Below are 19,045 nucleotides of genomic sequence, written 5' to 3'. Positions count from 1 at the left end.
TTAGATTCCCCACAAAGACTGTGTATCTGTGAAATCACTTTTACTCAGAAATATTCGGAATGGCAGTTATTCAAACCCAGTGTCAGGCATTAAAAACTCATTTTTCCCTACCATTAGGATTTTTCAGATCTCTGCATGGGGAGCAACTATCTCTTTTATGATAATTATTTTAGCATATGTCTCTGGGAATTATTCCAAACATTACATTATAAAATGGCGCACTTTGGTATGTGTGGGGAATAGATTTATAACAGGTACCCAGGCTAACTCTCAGCAGTTGAGGTGTGGAGTTGCTTTCAGCAGGCAGCAGGTGTTTGGGGCTTTGCCAGAGGAACACCTGACAATGATTAGCAAATGTGCAAAGTCGTGGAACTTTGCGAGAGACTACACTTACACTTAGATATACCTTGAGGGTGAATGAGAGAAAGATAGCAAAATGTTTTGCATACAATTTCTTTTCTTATATTTCTATATAGCTGAAGCTCTCCGAGTGTTTCACAAAAATTAAAACCATTAAGATACATTATACAAAGTACAGAACTATTTACATAAAAACATATAAAAAGACCACACACACACACACACACACATGACCACACAATCTAATTTTTTTTTAAAAAAACCATCAAACGAAGACAATCCGTTAAAAAAACAACCCACCTCATTATATGCTGCCAGAGAGAAGAGGGCAGTTTTACTACCTTTCACTGAAAAGATAACAATGTTGGTGCCAGGCAGGCCTCATCAGGGAAATCATTCCTTAACTGGGGAGCCACCACTGAGAAGGCCTTCTCCGTTGTTGCCACCCTCTGTGTCTCCCTGAGAGGAGGCACTGGAGGAGGGCCTTAGATGCTGTATGTAGAGTATGGGTCCCAGTATCAGAAAGATCCATCCCCACACGGATATTCACTTTCCCTGAGAAGGCCCTTACCTGCCTCACATATCCCCATCCAACCCTTTCTCTTCCTCAAGGGCTGCATTAACATAACAGTGGATCATGACTTAAAATTACAGTATATAATTACCAGGATCCAAACCATATTGATTTGGTCCGCGGTCCGCTTCTACTCCGCCTCTGGGCAAGGCGGAGCAGGCCAATTTGCTCCTGCTTCTGCGCTTCTAATCGGAGCGGAGCACATGCCTAATATTTTAGTTTCAATGTAGGCTTCATATGCAAGCCACATACCCACTTTTATGAACATCATTTTTTATTTTTTATTTTGGAATTTGGAGAAGATTGCTAGTCTTAGTTGAGTGTTGGAGAAATGCAGTGACTTTTCCTTTGTTACTTTGAAAGGCTGCAGCAAATCTAGAAAATATGAGCCATCTTTCTTAAATCCTGTCTACAAAGACAACCTGATTCTCAGATACCAAGCAGTTGCTCATGGTCACTTAGTGCATATCCATTACCTTCAGCATACTTTCTCATTGCATTGGAATTGTCTATCATTCCAAAACATTTTTTTTTCAGATTTCATGATCTCACATTTGTCCAGATTGTGGTGCTCTCACAAGAGATGGGGGACTTATTCCATACCAAGAAAAAAAAAAGCCCTACACGTACTTTGGAATCATGATTTTCTCTAGGAATCATGGGTATTTCTGGACATTGGTGGTTGTACATAAAAAGAAATAAAGTAAGCAGAGGGATTTTTTTGGTTTTCGAAGGAGTTCCCTCTGTTAAAAGGAAAGTCAGTCTCCTTCATCTGTTGACATACCCACTAGTCCAGCCTTCCCAAACCTGATGCCAACACATCTGGAGGGCACCAAGTTGTGAAAGACAGCTCTAATGTATGTTTGATATGCACAAGGACGTTTGTCATTTCTTTTTCATACTTTCAATATTTGTTCTACAAGAGGCTCTGCCCACCTTGAATACATAGAAAAGGGTAGAATACAAAATCGAAGTTTAGATGCTTCATTAACAGCATAATGCTATACATGTTTACTTGGAAGTAAGTCCCATTGAGCTCAATGGGTCTTTGAGTAGACATGGATAGGAATTTTAGTATGAAAATATAGCAGGTTAACTAGTGCATAGTCCAAACTATATATTTGGAAATGCTCACATGACTGATGCCTTGGCAAGTTAGTGGATGTGGAAACAAGCCACATGGGTTAGGAGCTTCTAGAATTTCTAACGGACCAGTCTACATGAATAAAATCTAGCAACAGCTATGCCTAGATGTTTGGAATACAGTTCCTTGATATTATCATAATTTGTTAGTGAAGACAGATTTTTCAGGAAAATTAGGGCTAAACTGGATGCCAAAAGTTTCTGTGTTGAAAAGTGTTAGTCAGAACAGAGGTGGTTCCAATCAGTTTAAACCCAAGGGAAATATGTGTATAAAGAAAAGGAGGAACTGTGGAAAATGTTAGCTCTTTTTCATGGGAACTTTCTGAATGGATAAAAGAAGGCTGATGTAGCACAGATTTCAGTGGCCTACGGAAGCTTACAAACAAGCCATGAAGTTGATACCCTTCCCTGTAGTGTGTCCACACTGGGACGCTGTTTTTGTAATTTGGATGGGTGTTTGTTTTTTGAAGAATACCACTTTGCATTTTTTTGCGTTGATTGCCTTTGCCCCCTTAGAATGCATTGGAAGATGTCATTCTGGGGGGAAACAAAACAGTGACTTCCAATCTCTCCCAGTGAGTTCCCCCTGAAAACCACACACCACTCAGCCCTGAAAAAGGCAAAGGCGGGGAGTGGTTTTGCCCTGGCATTCTCCCTTCCTCCTGCCTTAAATTTGAGCTGAACTTTTGAACTTGTGAATGTTTGCCCTAACCCTAAACCGCTGATAAATATACATGCAAGAGCACAGCTTGCCATGAAAATCATTTGGTTTTTTTCTAACTTTTCTTGAGCACACTAACAAAAAAAGAAAAAAAGAAATCAAATGTTGTTCAAGTATTCTGAAGGATTTTTTTTAAAAAATAAATAAAGGCAGATGAGCGAAGCACACACACTCCCCTGCCTGTCTCCTCTAGCCACTCCTCATGTCCTTAATGTGAAAAGATACTTCGCAACATGTTCCGGAAAATCAATCCGTGGTACAACCACAGATAGAGTACTGTGTACAATTCTGGTCAGCACACCTAAAAAAGGAGATTGTAGACTTGGAAAAAGTGCAGAAAAGGGTGACTAAAATGATCAAGTGGCTGGAGCAATCCTTGTATGAGGAAAGGTTATAATAGCTGGGATTATTTAGCTTGGAAAAAGGCAAGTCGGGGGAGACAAGACAAAGGTGTACAACATTATGTTTGGTGTGGAGAAAGTAGATGGGGAGACACTTTTTCCCCTCTCTCATATTACTAGAACCTGGGGTCGTCCCATGAAGGTGATTGGTGGGAGCTTCAGGGCAGATAAAAGGAAGTACTTCTTCACACCGCGCATAGTTAAACTGTGGAATTCACTTCCACAAGATGTATTGATGACCACTAAATTGGAAGACTTTAAAAGCTGGTTAGACAAATTCCTAGAGAAGACTATCAATGGCTACTACTCCTGATGGCTATATACTACCTCCAGTATCGGACGCAGTATGCCTATGTATACCAGTTGCTGGAGAACATGGACGGGAGGGAGGTGTTGCACTGATGCCCTGCTTGTGGGTTTCCTGTGGGCAGCTGGTTGGGCATTGTGTGAACAGAATGCTGGACTAAATGGACCCTTGGTCTGATCCAGCATGGCTCTTCTTATGCTCATATTCCTTCAAGGGAGCATGAGACTGTAGTTTTCTTTGCTCTTGATTCAGAAAAATCCCATTCACTATATCAGGAAGTAACATCCCCCCAGTTCAAAAAGTCACAGATCATTTCAAGGTAGACTTGGCTGTGGCTTGATTCAATTCAATTCAATTTGGAATGGAATGAATGACTTTGAATTGCAAGAGATCCCAATTTGAGTTCCCCCAAATTAGTATTTTCCTCTGTTACTAGTAATCAGAGGTGGTACAGCCTCTCATCATGAAGGTGTCATTGAGTTCTCATGACCAATAGACATACTCCATGAATATATTCAGTATCAGGAAAAACTCCCAAGTTTTGGGCCTATAGAACCCAGTGTAAAGTTCAACACCAATCTGACGTACAGCTGAAACATTTGGAAAGATCTTTAGTATAAATCATTCCAAACCTTTCAGCTATATGTCAAATTGGTTTCATAGAATCATAGAATAGCAGAGTTGGAAGGGGCCTACAAGGCCATCGAGTCCAACCCCCTGCTCAATGCAAGAATCCACCCTAAAGCATCTCTGACAGATGGTTGTCCAGCTGCCTCTTGAAGGCCTCTAGTGTGGGAGAGCCCACAACCTCCCTAGGTAACTGGTTCCATTGTCGTACTGCTCTAACAGTCAGGAAGTTTTTCCTGATGTCCAGCTGGAATCTGGCTTCCTTTAACTTGAGCCCGTTATTCTGTGTCCTGCACTCTGGGAGGATCGAGAAGAGATCCTGGCCCTCCTCTGTGTGACAACCTTTTAAGTATTTGAAGAGTGCTATCATGTCTCCCCTCAATCTTCCCTTCTCCAGGCTAAACATGCCCAGTTCTTTCAGTCTTTCTTCATAGGGCTTTGTTTCCAGACCCCTGATCATCCTGGTTTTGAACCGTACATTGGCACTACAGGGTAATCTTGGGATTTTGTTGATGTCGTAGTTTATATGTTATGTGTAACCCTGTGCAGTGCAGCTTTCTGGTGGAATGCCAGAAGCTCAGCCCTTTTTGATGAGCCTTGTAGGGAAATTCTGAGGGACTGTCGGAAAAGATTCAGAGGAGTCGAGAGAGAAAAAGACAGATTTTAAAAGGAAGCTTCTAAAGAAGAAACTGTAAAGAGGCAGAGCCAAAAATAGATGTCCTGAGGAGACAGAGGAAAAAAGACATGCAAGAGATTAGCATCAGCATTCTGCCTTTTGGACAGTTAGCAGTCAGCAATGGCCCTACTACCAACTGCAAGTAACTGAACCCTGAACGTACAGCAGCCTTTGAGTTCTGGACTTCACAGCTTTAAGACAGGTTTTAAGAAACCACCACCCTTTGAGGCCTGTATAATCATTGGACTCTCTTCCTTCCAATTTAGTGTTTTAGAGACTTACTTTAAACCATTTATTAATTTGAATGTTCCCCCCCTTGTTAAATAAATCCTACTTGTTGTTCTGTAAGTTGCTCACTTGTTTTTCCCTGACCCATTTTCGGGGAACAGGGTTCTGGTAGGCTAGAGGCACCGCACGCTAGTTTTGGGTCAGCACTTTTCTTCCTCACCCCTCCGAAAACTTACATAATCTATTTCTTTTGAGAAATTAAAAGAAAAAAAGATGTAGCGGAAAGACATTTTTATTGTATCAGAGGAGTTACCTTTCCCCCCCTAGTACATATTTTAGCCTTCACTTGTCAAGGCTTTGTATAGTCTTAGGGATTACAGGCATAACATACCAAGATGCTCTTCTGAGGAAGCGCCATTGCAACAGTGCTCTTGTTCAGGCTGAATTCCTTTCAGTGAGATTTATGCAGAAGTTCCAGATGGCTTGTGTGCCCCAAATGTCTGCTAACACCTTAAAGCAATCTTCTGGTACCTCACCGTCAAGCTTTTAATTTTTTCTGGTGAATTCCCCATATCTTCCACCATTCTGTGACACTGCTTTAGCTTGGACACCCCTTGTCTTCTTTTTTTGACTCACCTGAATTCTCATCAGAGAAGACCAATCAAGCTCACAGATCACTGCAGTGTCCGTTGCAACAACTGTGGACACTGCAAAAGTTGAACTCCTGTGGAGAAAACTTGAAGAGTGTCATAGTTTAGCCAAGAAGTGATTTCCGTATTACACAAAATTAACATGCACGTTTCCATTTCCATCACCTTTGCATGGTCATTTCTGTGTGGAGAGAGCTATGGGCTGGTTGACTGAATACCTGTGGATGCCTTCCAGTTTCTTCACGGCACGGCATAAAAGTCTTGCATGTGAAACTCTTGCTGGTCTAGCTGAAAATGATGATGAAAGTGAATGGCTGAATTTCACTGTGTCAGTGGGAAAACGAGGAGGAAATCAACTGTGCCATCAACACTGTGTGCCAGATGCCAGCCAGTTAGGAGACTAATTTATGCCAGATGCCAAACAGTTGGAAGCGAAATCTGTGCCAGACGCCAAGTGGCATGAGAAACATATGCTTTGTCAGATGAGTGCGTGACACTGCCCTTTAGAAGCAATGCCATTTGCCATACTAATAAAACTAACACATTTGTATCTCTTTATAAATAAGCGTTTCATGTCAGGTGAAAACTCAGTCGCTGTAAAATAGGGTTTTCAACAGCACGGTAATAGAGAAGCCAAAAGTTATCTTGTCCTTTGTCTGTTGCTGTTACTCCCTTTCTCTTTTCTAATTGGGCATCACTCCCTGGAGAGTCATTCTTAACCTTTCAGCACCCAGTGTGCATGGGCTGATTAGATATTTTATTACTGCATTGTTAACACCGAATATAAATCAATATATAAGCTTCAACATTTGACCAGACTTGGTTCGAGCAAGGAGTGGCAGGTCTCCGAAGTGTCCCTCATGAGCAGAGCCACCTTCAAATGGGGTATACTTCAGTCCCATATGCTGAACGCCAGGTTCAACTGTTTCTTAAAAGCAACTACTGTGCAGCACCTTTCTCTTTCCGTTCACTTCAAGAAATGAAGGCTGATGAAATTCACTTAACTGTTCGACGCACAAAGCACTGTTGTTAAGTGAATCTTTTCTCCATTATTCTTTTCACCAGTGAGTGCCAGTGAACCTGAAGGTGAAACAGAACCTGAACCAGAGGCAGAGGCAAAAACAGAGCAGGAAGATGAGGCAGAATTCAAGCAGGGAATAGGAGCACCCCAAGAAGTAGCGGTTGCAGACGTGGAGCCGGAGAACGAAGTGGAGAAAGGGCCAGAGCCAGAAGAAAGCGCAATACTCAGTGAAAAAGAGAGGCAGAATGAAGATGTGAACGAAAAAGACAACTGTTCTGCATCCAGCATATCCTCAGCAAGCAGCACTTTAGAGAGGGAGGAAAGGGAGGAGAAATTAACCAGTAACAATGAAACTGGTAAAGTGAAGCTTTTTTTCCTGTAATAGTTGATTATTTTTTTTAGTTAATTTTAAAACAGCAGGTTATTTTAACACGTGTTATGAGCAAAACAAACAAAACAAAACATTGAACCTGTTTTTTCACTGGTTGCCCTCCCTTAAGTCCTGAATTCATAGATATTCTGAGCTCAAAGTACAGGATTTGTGTAGTCTTGCAGAAGAATCAGACATTAAAAGGGATTATCCATCGTCACTAGTTAGAGTCATATTGTGACAATCACTAACATTCATATTTCAAAGCTTTTAAATTCATGTGCGGGGAGGAAATATAGGCCAGGAATGTGTGAAACATTCGTATTATTTCCATCTCTCTGAAAATCAACACTGCATGTTTGGGAACAATAACCCACAAAAGCAGATATGCAATTTTCAGAAGGGTAGGACTTTGGGAATTATTTCACACTTTAGTTCAGATACTATTTCCCCCCACTTAAAGTCACAGGCACCTGGCTTAATTGTACGTGGCTCCTGACTCAAAGGCAGAGATACTGGTTTGCAGTCAATGACAACCCTGAGTGGGTTGTTGATAAATGGTAGGTTGTCGTTACATGCAAACCCTGAACTATGGTTTAACTATTGGTTCTTAACCAACAACGATCCAGAAAAAGAACCCACTGTTTGCTGTTGGGTTGTGAACTCTGGGTTGTTCATCCACAACCCACAATTCAACAACTTTCTGGGTGGCCGTTATGTGCAAACCAGGTCTTTGTGTATGGTGCTGGGTACTGCTCATCGTAATTCCTCACTCAGCTACTCACTGGCTTGCTGGTCTACATCCTCCTTGATTCCATGTCATTGGCCCTGTTCACATGTAATGGTAAACCATTATGTAGAGCTCTGTGCATGAGCAAGAAGGAGCCTGTGCTAAACACCAGGCTCACATGCTCACTCTTCTCTTCCCGTACAACTGGGAGGAGGAATAAAGCAAGTCACAGTTAAGCTTTAACAAATTCCTGATTTCTCGTTACATGCAAACCAGGAATTATGGTTTGCTAAACAACAACTGGTTTGTTTAGCAGTTGACAAGAGTTTATTTTAAACTGTTATTCCTAGTTGTTGTTATTATTATTATTATTATTATTATTATTATTATTATTATAGCACCATCAATGTACATGGTGCTGTATCTGGCCAAGTTAACACGTAACAACAAGCCAGGAATCTGCTAAAGCAAAACTAAATTCTTGTTTGTTTCTCTTCCCAACCGTTAGTGTAATCACACAATTAAAATGGTACGAAAAAGAAAAGTGCTCAGCAAATTTGATTGGCTTGGCCAGATGCGTTTCGACACGAAGTCTTCCTCAATGGCCAGTGTACTATAAAAATGCATAAAACAAGCAGTTACAAAAGCCAGGATAAAGGCATAGAAGTGCTAATCTTTGCATTTAAAATTTAGAATAATCAAATATTGACTGGACCTACCCAGGTTAAACAGTAATCAGGGCTATTTATAAAATATGGGGACTGACTTGAAAATTCCTCAGAATAGGAGTAAATGGACGTCACTCCCCTCAGTATGAAATGGAAAATCCTGCAAGAGATTGAAAGAGCAAAAAACTCTCAAACATCTTATCCTTATGTTTTTAAAAAGGCCATGAAAGCGTCCCAAAATATTTACCTAATATTTAGAAGCAGCCCATAAGGAGTACTTGAAGCAGCCTCTGCTCACGTAAACGAAGAGCTGTCATCTAGACCAAACAATTCGAAGGGAGGCATACATACTGGTGCTAATGCAAAGATTAGCACTTCTATGCCTTTATCCTGGCTTTTGTAACTGCTTGTTTTATGCATTTTTATAGTACACTGGCCATTGAGGAAGACTTTGTGTCGAAATGCATCTGGCCAAGCTAATCAAGTTTCCTAAGCACTTTTCTTTTTTGTACCATTTTAATTGTGTGATTACACTAATGATTCTGTGAATGAAAGTGCTCTTTACAATCTGCTTTTATTAGTGTACTAAACCTTGTTTATTGTTCACACCCTTATCTTTTTTATCAATTGTATTGTCTTTTGGTTAAGGTTAGTACTTTCTTGTTGTGCCTCTTCCCAACCACACAGGAGAAATGGATTTCATAAGCCTGGCACTTCGCATGGGCACATTGCTGGTCATGCAAATAACTCTAGTTTATGATTTCCCTAAATTCACCTGTCAAACATCTTTGCTATTCATTAAACTTGCTAAGAAGACAGGGAAAGGTGCTCGAAAATAATGCATCTTTTTATTTCTCTGCCATTCTTCTCTTCATCAGACAACAGTTTTACACGTTCACTGCTATTGTTTACCCATTTCTTGGTGCAGAATTTAAGTAACCTTGGCACAAAATTTAAATTTATTTTTTTCAGTACACAGGATATACAGCCCTATATAAGTAAGAAAATATTTCATTGTCTAGTCTAGAAACAATGCTAGGAAAATAAAGGATACATTGTAGGCTCTCAATTTCAAATCTAAGTCCTGGAGCATGATTAAGTTACCATATTTTAAAAAAGAACTGGTATTTCATTTGACACACAAAAAAGTCTGTTACGCCTTACGCAGCCTTTTCCAGCCACATGCCCTCTAGATGTTTTGGTGTAAAACTCCCAGAAGTCTTGCCTATCGTTCATACTAATTGGGGCTTATGGTAGTTGAAGTCCAAAAGATCTGGAGGGCAACAGTTGGGGAAGACTGTTCTTATGAAAGTTAAGATTTCATTTTGAACTATTTTATGAGGGATTGAATATATGAGAAGGAGTGAGATGGTTTAGTAGACAATAGCCACTCTCTAGTAGGATTGATGTGTATATGGCAGCAGGCTTCCACATCTGCATCCCTTGCTGGACCAGTAACTGTGGAAATAAAAGGATACAAATGGCTTCCAAGGCAGGTTCCATTTTCAGACTGCACACATAGTTTCTGCCACTGAAATGTGAACCCTGCACGCAATATTGAATAAATGGTCAATGATATTTGCTTTGTGGCACTGATCAACTATTTAGAAGGCTAGTGAATTCAGGCCCTGTTCCCATCCCAAACCCACCCTACATTGGAGAATAGGAAGCAAGGAGTCAAACGTGACTGTGATGAGAAACTAAGGATAAAAGGAACAAATATCTTATACGCTTATAGAATCATAGAATCATAGAATAGCAGAGTTGGAAGGGCCTACAAGGCCATCGAGTCCAACCCCCTGCTCAATGCAGGAATCCACCCTAAAGCATCCCTGACAGATGGTAGTCCAGCTGCCTCTTGAAGGCCTCTAGTGTGGGAGAGCCCACAACCTCCCTAGGTAACTGATTCCATTGTCGTACTGCTCTAACAGTCATGAAGTTTTTCCTGATGTCCAGCTGGAATCTGGCTTCCTTTAACTTGAGCCCGTTATTCCGTGTCCTGCACTCTGGGAGGATTGAGAAGAGATCCTGGCCCTCCTTTGTGTGACAACCTTTTAAGTATTTGAAGAGTGCTATCATGTCTCCCCTCAATCTTCTCTTCTCCAGGCTAAACATGCCCAGTTCTTTCCCCACGTTGGTGCCCTCTAGATGTTTTAGGTGACAACTGCCTGCATTCCTGACTGTTGGCCATGCAGGCTAGGTCTGATGGGAGTTGATGGCTGGCTTAGAAGTAGCTTGTGGGTTTGTAAGTTTTTATGGATTTACAAACTTTGAGGCAAGGATGCACCACTCTCAAGGAATAACTGGGGAAATCTGACTATAATGGCATGGGGGCTGATGTAAATGAACTTCAGGTGGTAACATATTACAAGGAATCAATCTTGAACAAAACGTTGATAAGAAAAGAGAGGCAGCTGTTCATGTAAACCTGCAGTATGAAACACAATTGGAAGAAATAGACTAAGGTCCATAAAGACTAAGGTCTTTATGGTCTATAGGAAAGAGATTATTATTCAGAGATTTTTCTTACTCAATGTCCCATACCATCTTTTGTTGATTTCAGTTCTAGTGTTTGATTAATAGGCTGGACTGTTTTTCTCACTTCTAGTCTAGAAGAAACTATGGAAACACACACACAAAAAGTCATTTACAAGGGCACAGGGAAGAGATCTGAAGTTCTGGAAAGATATTCACTCAGCCAAAAACAATTATGTTCAATGCAGCCATGAAAGATGTGTGTTTGGGGGGGGAATTAGAAGGGTATGACATTAATTTTAGTTTTTTAAAGGGGAGAATGTGAAGGCACTTGCCAGGATCATACAAATCTGGCTCAGAGCTGAAACGTCAAATACTGTAGATGAGCAGAAAGATAAGTAATGAGTCAAAAGTAGGGCTGGACCAAAATGTCCTCACCACAGCTTTCTCAGCCATTTAACAGGCTGTAAACTAGGGGCTCCCTTTTAGCAATTGTGGGGTGGAGGGAAGCTACGAACAGGGGTAAAAGTAGTGGGGATAAAAACGTAATAATGGCCTTGCTTTTCTGTGACAGTTGTTTTGACACCTTTTGTCCCTCAGGGCCTTCCCTGAGGTTTTTTCCCTGTCACCAGATCCTGGCTGGGAACCAACTGAAACTCCGTTTTCAGCATTGTAATCCTATGTACTTCCTCCACTTGCAAGTTTTCTTCAGTTTTTAGATATTTCAATAAACTGAATTAAAGGAGAAGCAGTTATTTTCCTGCAAGGGGGATCTTTGGGGTTTTCATGGTGGATGGATGTTATTATTATTTTTTATTTATGTTTTGACTTGGGGTGAGCTGGAAGTCTCAAGCAAACCGTTCATATGGCCAGTTCTCATTGGCTATTGCATTGCTTTGACACATACCGAGAGGATATAAAAACAGTCTGCATAAGCTTCAGGTTACTTGGATCAGGGAGCGTCTAAAATTACATAGCTCCATTGCTTCCAAAACTCAGAATTTCTCTGAGCTCTGCCTTCTGTCTATAGCTCCAGAACTGAACAGGTCCGCAAAGCCTTCAAGATCAATCTTAAGGAGTTGTTGCCCAGCTCTGTCTGGGCTGTGATTTGTGTTCAGGACACTGACCCCAAAAGAGATGAAATTTTGAGGGGCAGTTGAAAACTAAATGAAAAATGGAGGTGCTTTTTGACAACAAAAAAGGTGAAGCAAAATAAAAAGACTGCTCCAACATAGTGTGCAAGAAAAGGGTTCTGAGGAAATAGACGAGCTTTTCCCAACCACTTACTAAGATTGCTCATAATTAATCACCAAGCTAGTTCTGAGCAAAGCCAAGGAGAGTTTGTCTGTCCTTAATTGGGAGGGGCTGTGCAATCTCTAGCAATGGTAACAAAGTCTGCAGCAGCCTAGTGGTCATCTGCTTCTCATCTCAGACACTGTGATTTTGATAGGTTTCAAATTCATTAGCATCTCAAAGGAAGTTGTAGAAAAAATCAAGTAAAGCAGGTCTTTAGAAATATGTGAGAATGCTTCACGCATTATTATTATTATTATTATTATTATTATTATTATTATTATTATTATTAAAAAATGCATTGTTGAGAATTATAGAAACACAAGAGTTACTTCCCAAATCAAGTATTTATCCCTTGGACTAAATTTAATCTTGGTCTAAATTTAACAGATCTTCCACTATATTTTGTACACTTATGGGTACACTTGCATGATCATTGAAAACATATCCCCATCTTACACTCAAATATTTTGGACATTTCCCCTATTATATGGCTTATTGGTGAAGCTATTAAAAGATCTTAGAGCAAGGAAACACATCTGAAGTCTGTTTTCTCCGCCGGTTTGACAGTTTTACTGGGCTTGTGTTGAATTATTGATGGCAATCCCCCACATGCTGCTTCATAATAAATTACTGCAGTGTGTGAAATTGTTACAATGTGTGTTATAAACATAATTTATTTCATAATCTTCGCTAAGTTCTTCCTGAATATGGGTGAACCAAAATGTGGCCTGCTCCATTGTATTTCTAACTGTGTTATAATCTACACAGAAAGTATTCCCTCAACTAATTATGGAAGAGGAAGCCGCCCTCAATACAAGGGGCAGAAAACTCCACAGCTCTTCTGCACACATTCACAGTGTAGTTACCTATGACTAGACAGAGGTGGTGACAAAACAAAAAATAATAAGTTTGCTCTTAGCCAGAACCATTCATTGAGAATAATCACATACTACCCCCATAGAACCAAATTTTTCCTTGTAATTTATGATCATGGAAATTGTAGCTCCAGGTGCAAATGCACAACTGTGAAACTGTTAGGACTATGAAAAGATAATGTCTATCTTTTGTTCTGCTCCCACTCATTGTTTTTGGGCCTTCAATTTAAGAGATAACAAAAGACACTAAACTAATAAAAACCATAATTTCTTTTTTTAAAAAAGGTTCTGCACAGAGAAAAAAAACCACTTACGTTGCAATCCTATACCTACTTATCTTAATGTAATCACCACTGAACTCAATAGGACTTACTCCTGAGTAGACATGTTTTAGGAGTGTGCTTTTAAAGTTAACACTGCTTTCCCCTCTGAAAGAGGAGATCAGGGCTTCCTGATCACTGCTTTGTCGAATAAAAAAGAACCATGGACGAAGTCCCCTTTCCACTGGGTATGTAAAACATGCAAACATTCTGAGGGGGTGTTAAGGGAAGCGTAACTCTCACTGCTTTTGCAGAGAATTCCACCTCATGGAGAAGAGCCATGGCCCTGTGGTAGAGCACATGCTTTGCATGTAAAAGGTTCAGGGTTCAATTCTGGTTATCTCTAGATAGGGCTGGGAAACACCCATTTCAAGCCCTGAATAATGCTGAGCTACATGTATCAATAGTCTGACTTTGTATAAGACAGCTTCCTGTGTTCCTATGTTCTGTGCCTGTGGTTGATCAGCACTATATAGAAAATATATGGGACCACTTAAATTCTTGGATCAATGGACACTGTGCAGCTTGCACATTTCACATCCACATGGCATATTCCACATGAAGGAATGTTGTATCAAGCAGTCAGATACTTGTCAGTTACATTACATATTTTACCTCCACTTGTCCTATTCACCTGACACCTGCAATTGTAAATGGTACAAAGAAGCATGTACATTTTACTTCTCATGATACACAAACAGGCCATCAGTATTATAAATACCCCTATAGCTGGATCTGCTCCTTACATTATGAGGCAGTGATTAACATGTTCACAATTGAGATGGGGTTTACAGAAATCACTTTCCGCACACAGGAAACATGAATATCCTCCAACTTAGTTTGGGTTCTACTGTTTAAAATAGCTTAACAGGATCTAGCATGTAAGCATCTATATGAGTCAAAATTACTGATATTATAAATGGAGAAGGGTTTTTGTTTGTTTGTTAATGAAAGTAATATCAACTACATAGCTGTATCTGACCAGTTCCATAAATCGGGTGAGGAATGCATTGTCCTCTAGATGTTGATGGACTGTGACTCCCATCAGCCCTAGCCAACATAGACAATGGTGAGGGATTGTGGGAGTTGCAGTCCATTGACATCTGAATGGCCTCATGTTCCCCATCCCTGACATAAAAGATTTGTAAGAGCCCCAATTGAAGAAACACTGGTGTGTAAGAACTAGGAATATGTTATTTTAGTTTTCACTCTCCCAGAGAACTATGCTTATACCATTTGCAAATGCTTCTGTTCGTGCATGAATTCTCAACATTTCTGTTTAATATTTGATGTGTGTCATTTCAGGTCCATGGTTACAAACCATTCAAGATGTTGGTGTGAATGACCAGTGCAGCAACATTCTCAACAACAAGCGGTTCATGCTGGACATGTTGTATGCCCATAACAAGAAGCCCAAGGATGAAGAGGATAAAGAGCTGGAGGAAAAGACGGAGGAAAAGGAGGTGGTGGAGGGAAGTGAAGATGCTATCACCAGCCTGGCCAGCAGGATCTCGGTCCTGCAGGCCACCAAGCAGGCCAAAGATGAAAGTGTCAAAAAAATGGAGATTGGGAATTTGGACAATCAGGGCAGTGTGAAAGCCTTTGCAGAAAGATTCAACAATGGTGAACTGGCCAAGACCTCGAACTTTCCTGAAAGTGATTTTAATGAAAAAGCGTCTGAAAAAACAACAGTGCAGGCTAAGAAGGAATCTGACTATATTTGGGATCAACTCATGGCCAATCCAAGGGAACTTAAAATCAAGGACATGGATTTTACTGACCTAAGGGATGAGGATGATGTTGACATATTGGACATGGAAATGGGTCCTGGCGACTCCCTGGCTCCCCCTCCCCCTCCCCCACTTTCCTTTTTAGGTTTGCCTCCTCCGCCCCCTCCCTTGTTTTATGGATGCCCCCCTCCTCCCCCACCCTCTGGTAATTTATTGGCTCCCCCTCCCCTATTTGGCACTCCTCAGGGTTTAGGGTCACCTCCACTTCCTAGAGGTCAGCCAGCCTTTATAAAAAAGAAGAAAACCATCCGCCTGTTTTGGAACGAGGTGAGGCCATTTGAGTGGCAGTGTAAGAACAACAAACGCTGCAAAGGATTCCTGTGGTCAAAACTGGAACCTATTAAGGTGGACACTTCCAAGCTCGAGCACCTCTTTGAGTCTAAATCCAAGGAGCTTCCTGTCACAAAGGTATTTCTCCTGATATTTATGAAGTTTGATCACATTTTGTGTTTCTAAAGCAAATTACACAGCTCTTTGTGACAAAGCAGTTCTAAGAATCCTGTTCTAAAATGTCCAAATATAGTAAGAGACAGTATTGTCTTACAATTTGCAGGTCATGCTGGGTATTAAGAAATCTCCCCAAATATATTAGGAGATTTGAGGTTTCAAATTGTCAAATGAAGTACAATATTCTATGCGATACTCATTTTCTTTCTTGTGTGTGTGTGTGGGGGGGGTGTTGTTTGTTGTTGTTGTTTGTCACTGAAAGTCTTTGCAGCATACAGTTTCAAGCTTGTGTAGATGCAAGGTGCTTTTGTATTTGAGAAATGAAAGAAAGGGTCTCTGGTACTGGAAAAACTTAATCTGGATTGTTTGATGCTTTATTGTTTGCAACCAACCCTTCCATGATAGAGGAACTTATCATGTATGCTGTTCCAAGTATACAAGTCAGCCACATCTTGGGGTCTTGTTTTAAATGAGTAATAGGCTTGTTCTCAGGATGGCTTATCCTGATATCTGAAGCTGGCAGAGTCTCTTCAGCTTGTGGTGGGGAGCGCTCGGCCATTGGGAATGCAAGGATCTAAGAGGAGGTTGTGCCGCAAAGGAAGCTGGGATATGGTGGGAGGACTGAGGGTGAAAGAAGCCCAATCGTCTCTTGGGAATAATGCAGGTTGTTCACCAAACAAACAACCCAGGGTTGCCTGTTCTCAGGGTGGCTTACATGACATGCAAACTTGCTCTCTGTGTTCTGTGGTTTACTTTCATTCATTGGGACCACAATAAGTACCTTGAACGGCCAAAAGGATATTATTGGACTTTCTCAATTCTGATGACTTTGTAATGTGCTTATAAAGTTGAAATAAGAAATTAATCCAGTTCAGGCCCTGTGCTTTGTAGCTCTTGAGAGTTGTTGAGAGAGTGAAATTCCCTTAATGGCTTTGTACTGCTTGCTGCCGCCTGTTCCCCTTTTGCATCTGAAGAAGTAGGTTATAACCTACAAGCGCTTATGTTGTGATAAAAATTAATTAGACTGATAAGATGTTGCTGAAGGCTTATTTTAAATAATAATCTAAATGATATTTACTGAACAGATCAAAATAGAAGAAGTTCGCTTTATTTTTTTTATACAGTTGCCAGTGCTGTACAAGTCTGTTAAAAGAGTTACTTGTGTTCTAGTCCCCAGATGACAGACAGACAGACACACACACACACAGGTATGCACATGCACACATACAAAGCCACAAGGGAATCCTTGTGCAGTGACGATATCCTACACGTCTATGTATGTGTAGAAAACACAACTGTGGGATTATGACTTGAATGCCTCTAAGTCAGAATCCCCCCTAAACGTAACTATTTATTACATTTATGAATTTATGTTTACCTCCTGGTTGCTTCAGTTAAGTTTGTTGTTGTTGTTTTCAGTTTGTTTATTGATAATATTGTTATGTTTTAATTTTTGCAAACCACATTGTGGGACCATTCCAGTCAAAAAGCAGGATAAAGCATCTTAAAATAAATAAACCACATTGGTGGGTCTTATCACATATGTCTCCACAGTGCCTAGTAACAGGATGTTTCTTACTAACCTATGCACTTCAAGAAGATTGAAAATCATAGAATCATCGAATAGTAGAGTTGGAAGGGGCCTATAAGGTCATCAAGTCCAACCCCCTGCTCAATGCAGAAATCAAAGACATTTCCTGACCGGGAATTGAACCCGGACCGCGGCGGTGAGAGTACCGAATCCTACCCACTAGACCACCAGGGAATAGGGAATAGCACTGTGAGAGCAGATTCTAAAATGTGCTTTTAGGATGTACAGATGAGATGTCGCTGCAAAATTTTCAATGATATAGTAAAGCCTGAAAGTGTAAAGTAAAGCCTGAATAAGGAATATCATACGTTTGCACTGAAAGTACATTATATCAGTAGCCAATACATAGGAAGTTGATTTTAATTTCAAGCCCTCAAGTTTTTCCATGACTTGATATGATCTGTGGATAGAACTCTGTTAAATTTATGACTTATTCAATCCTTATACATCTGTCCAAAAAGTATCGAATGGAGAGGAGAGTTTGAAAATGCTGTCTAGGATCCATGAAACAAATCATTCCTTGACCAGAAAGCAGAATTATGACATTTTCCCCATTTGAATCTAAGAGTGTACTAAATACTTTGCATTGCCAGTATTTACAATATACATTTTAAACCTTCAATATTTTTTCATAAATTATTGTTAGAATATAGATAATTTATAATTATTTATTTAATTTTCTAAGTCATCAACAATGTTGGGTTCATACTCTTTACTTCTCACCCAAGTTGCCTATATACAAGAACTGCTCTTCTTGTATATACAAGAATATACAAGAGAAAAAAATGGAATTATGCCTAGAAAGTTGACAAAGCAGGTTTCTTTGCTTCTGCAACTTGGAAATATAATTTTTAGACAATCCTCCTAATATTCTTTCAGTAATCTAATGTTGAAATATTAATGGCAAGACAGAGAGAAATGAAATCATGAAATTGTCTCATAAGAGTTGGAAGGGACCTTGGAGATTATCTAGACCAGCCTTCCTCAACCAGGGGCGCTCCAGATGTGTTGGAAGACTGATCTAGACCAATGCTGGCTCTACAAAGCAGAATGCAGCTACAGTGTCCCTGACAAATGGCCATCCAGCCTCTGCTTAAATAACTCCAGCAAAACATAAAACCGAAACACAAAAAATATTAAGCAAACAGATAAAGTAAACAATCAATCAAATTTTGTCTTGCCTATTTTTCCCCCTCAAATAGAGTAAAACAATAATAAAGTGGCAAGCTGTATTTATATCAAACAGGACCCACTCTAAAATGTTGTGGGGCAGAGTGCTCCTATTCAGGGTTCCAGCCAACCATGACCTTCTCCACGAAATGCAGTTCCATTCTCGCTCAACCAGTTTTTAATGTTTCCCCTCCAACAGTCAGCTAGCTTTACTGAATGGCCATTCCGAATCCTCATGGCTGTTTTTAGGTATCCCCCTGCCGCAATCAGAATCCCCCCCCCCCCAATTATTTTTGTACTTCTGTAAACCCTGTATATCTTGAGGCTGCTGATATTTCCCTTCTTGTGTATATGATGTCATTTTGGCTATGGAAGGATCCACACTCAGAAAATTAGTTTGCTGTTAAAGCCATGAAAAGGATTGATTTGGAGACTTTCACCTAGATTTTGAAGATCTGGGATTTTGTTTTTCTTTCAGCCATCATATTTTCCCTTTATTACGCCAAATACTTTCCTGTTTCATAATTTGTGCCAGTTCTGCTTTCTTTCTTTCTTTCTTTCTTTCTGATTTGATTACGTATGTCTATTTTAAAAGTATGTTGTAA

The 19,045-nt window shown here is 40.2% G+C and overlaps 1 protein-coding gene across 12 annotated transcripts in view; it reads left to right on the top strand.

The window, feature by feature from the left end:
* Positions 1-19,045, top strand: part of FHOD3 (formin homology 2 domain containing 3) — a 401,018-nt gene that overhangs the window by 317,175 nt on the left and 64,798 nt on the right. For 11 of the 12 annotated variants that reach the window (XM_063131345.1, XM_063131400.1, XM_063131398.1 and 8 more), the window contains 2 exons: positions 6,753-7,064; positions 14,748-15,640. In XM_063131345.1, coding sequence (XP_062987415.1) covers positions 6,753-7,064; positions 14,748-15,640 — 1,205 coding nt within the window. The remainder of the gene's footprint in view (positions 1-6,752; positions 7,065-14,747; positions 15,641-19,045) is intronic. The other variant, XM_063131382.1, reaches the window with a different exon arrangement.

The sequence above is a fragment of the Elgaria multicarinata genome, chromosome 1, assembly GCF_023053635.1.
Source record: "Elgaria multicarinata webbii isolate HBS135686 ecotype San Diego chromosome 1, rElgMul1.1.pri, whole genome shotgun sequence".
In the NCBI taxonomy this organism is placed as follows: domain Eukaryota; kingdom Metazoa; phylum Chordata; class Lepidosauria; order Squamata; family Anguidae; genus Elgaria; species Elgaria multicarinata.
Note: the sequence above shows the minus strand (reverse complement) of the source record. Positions and strands in the feature narration are given on the sequence as shown.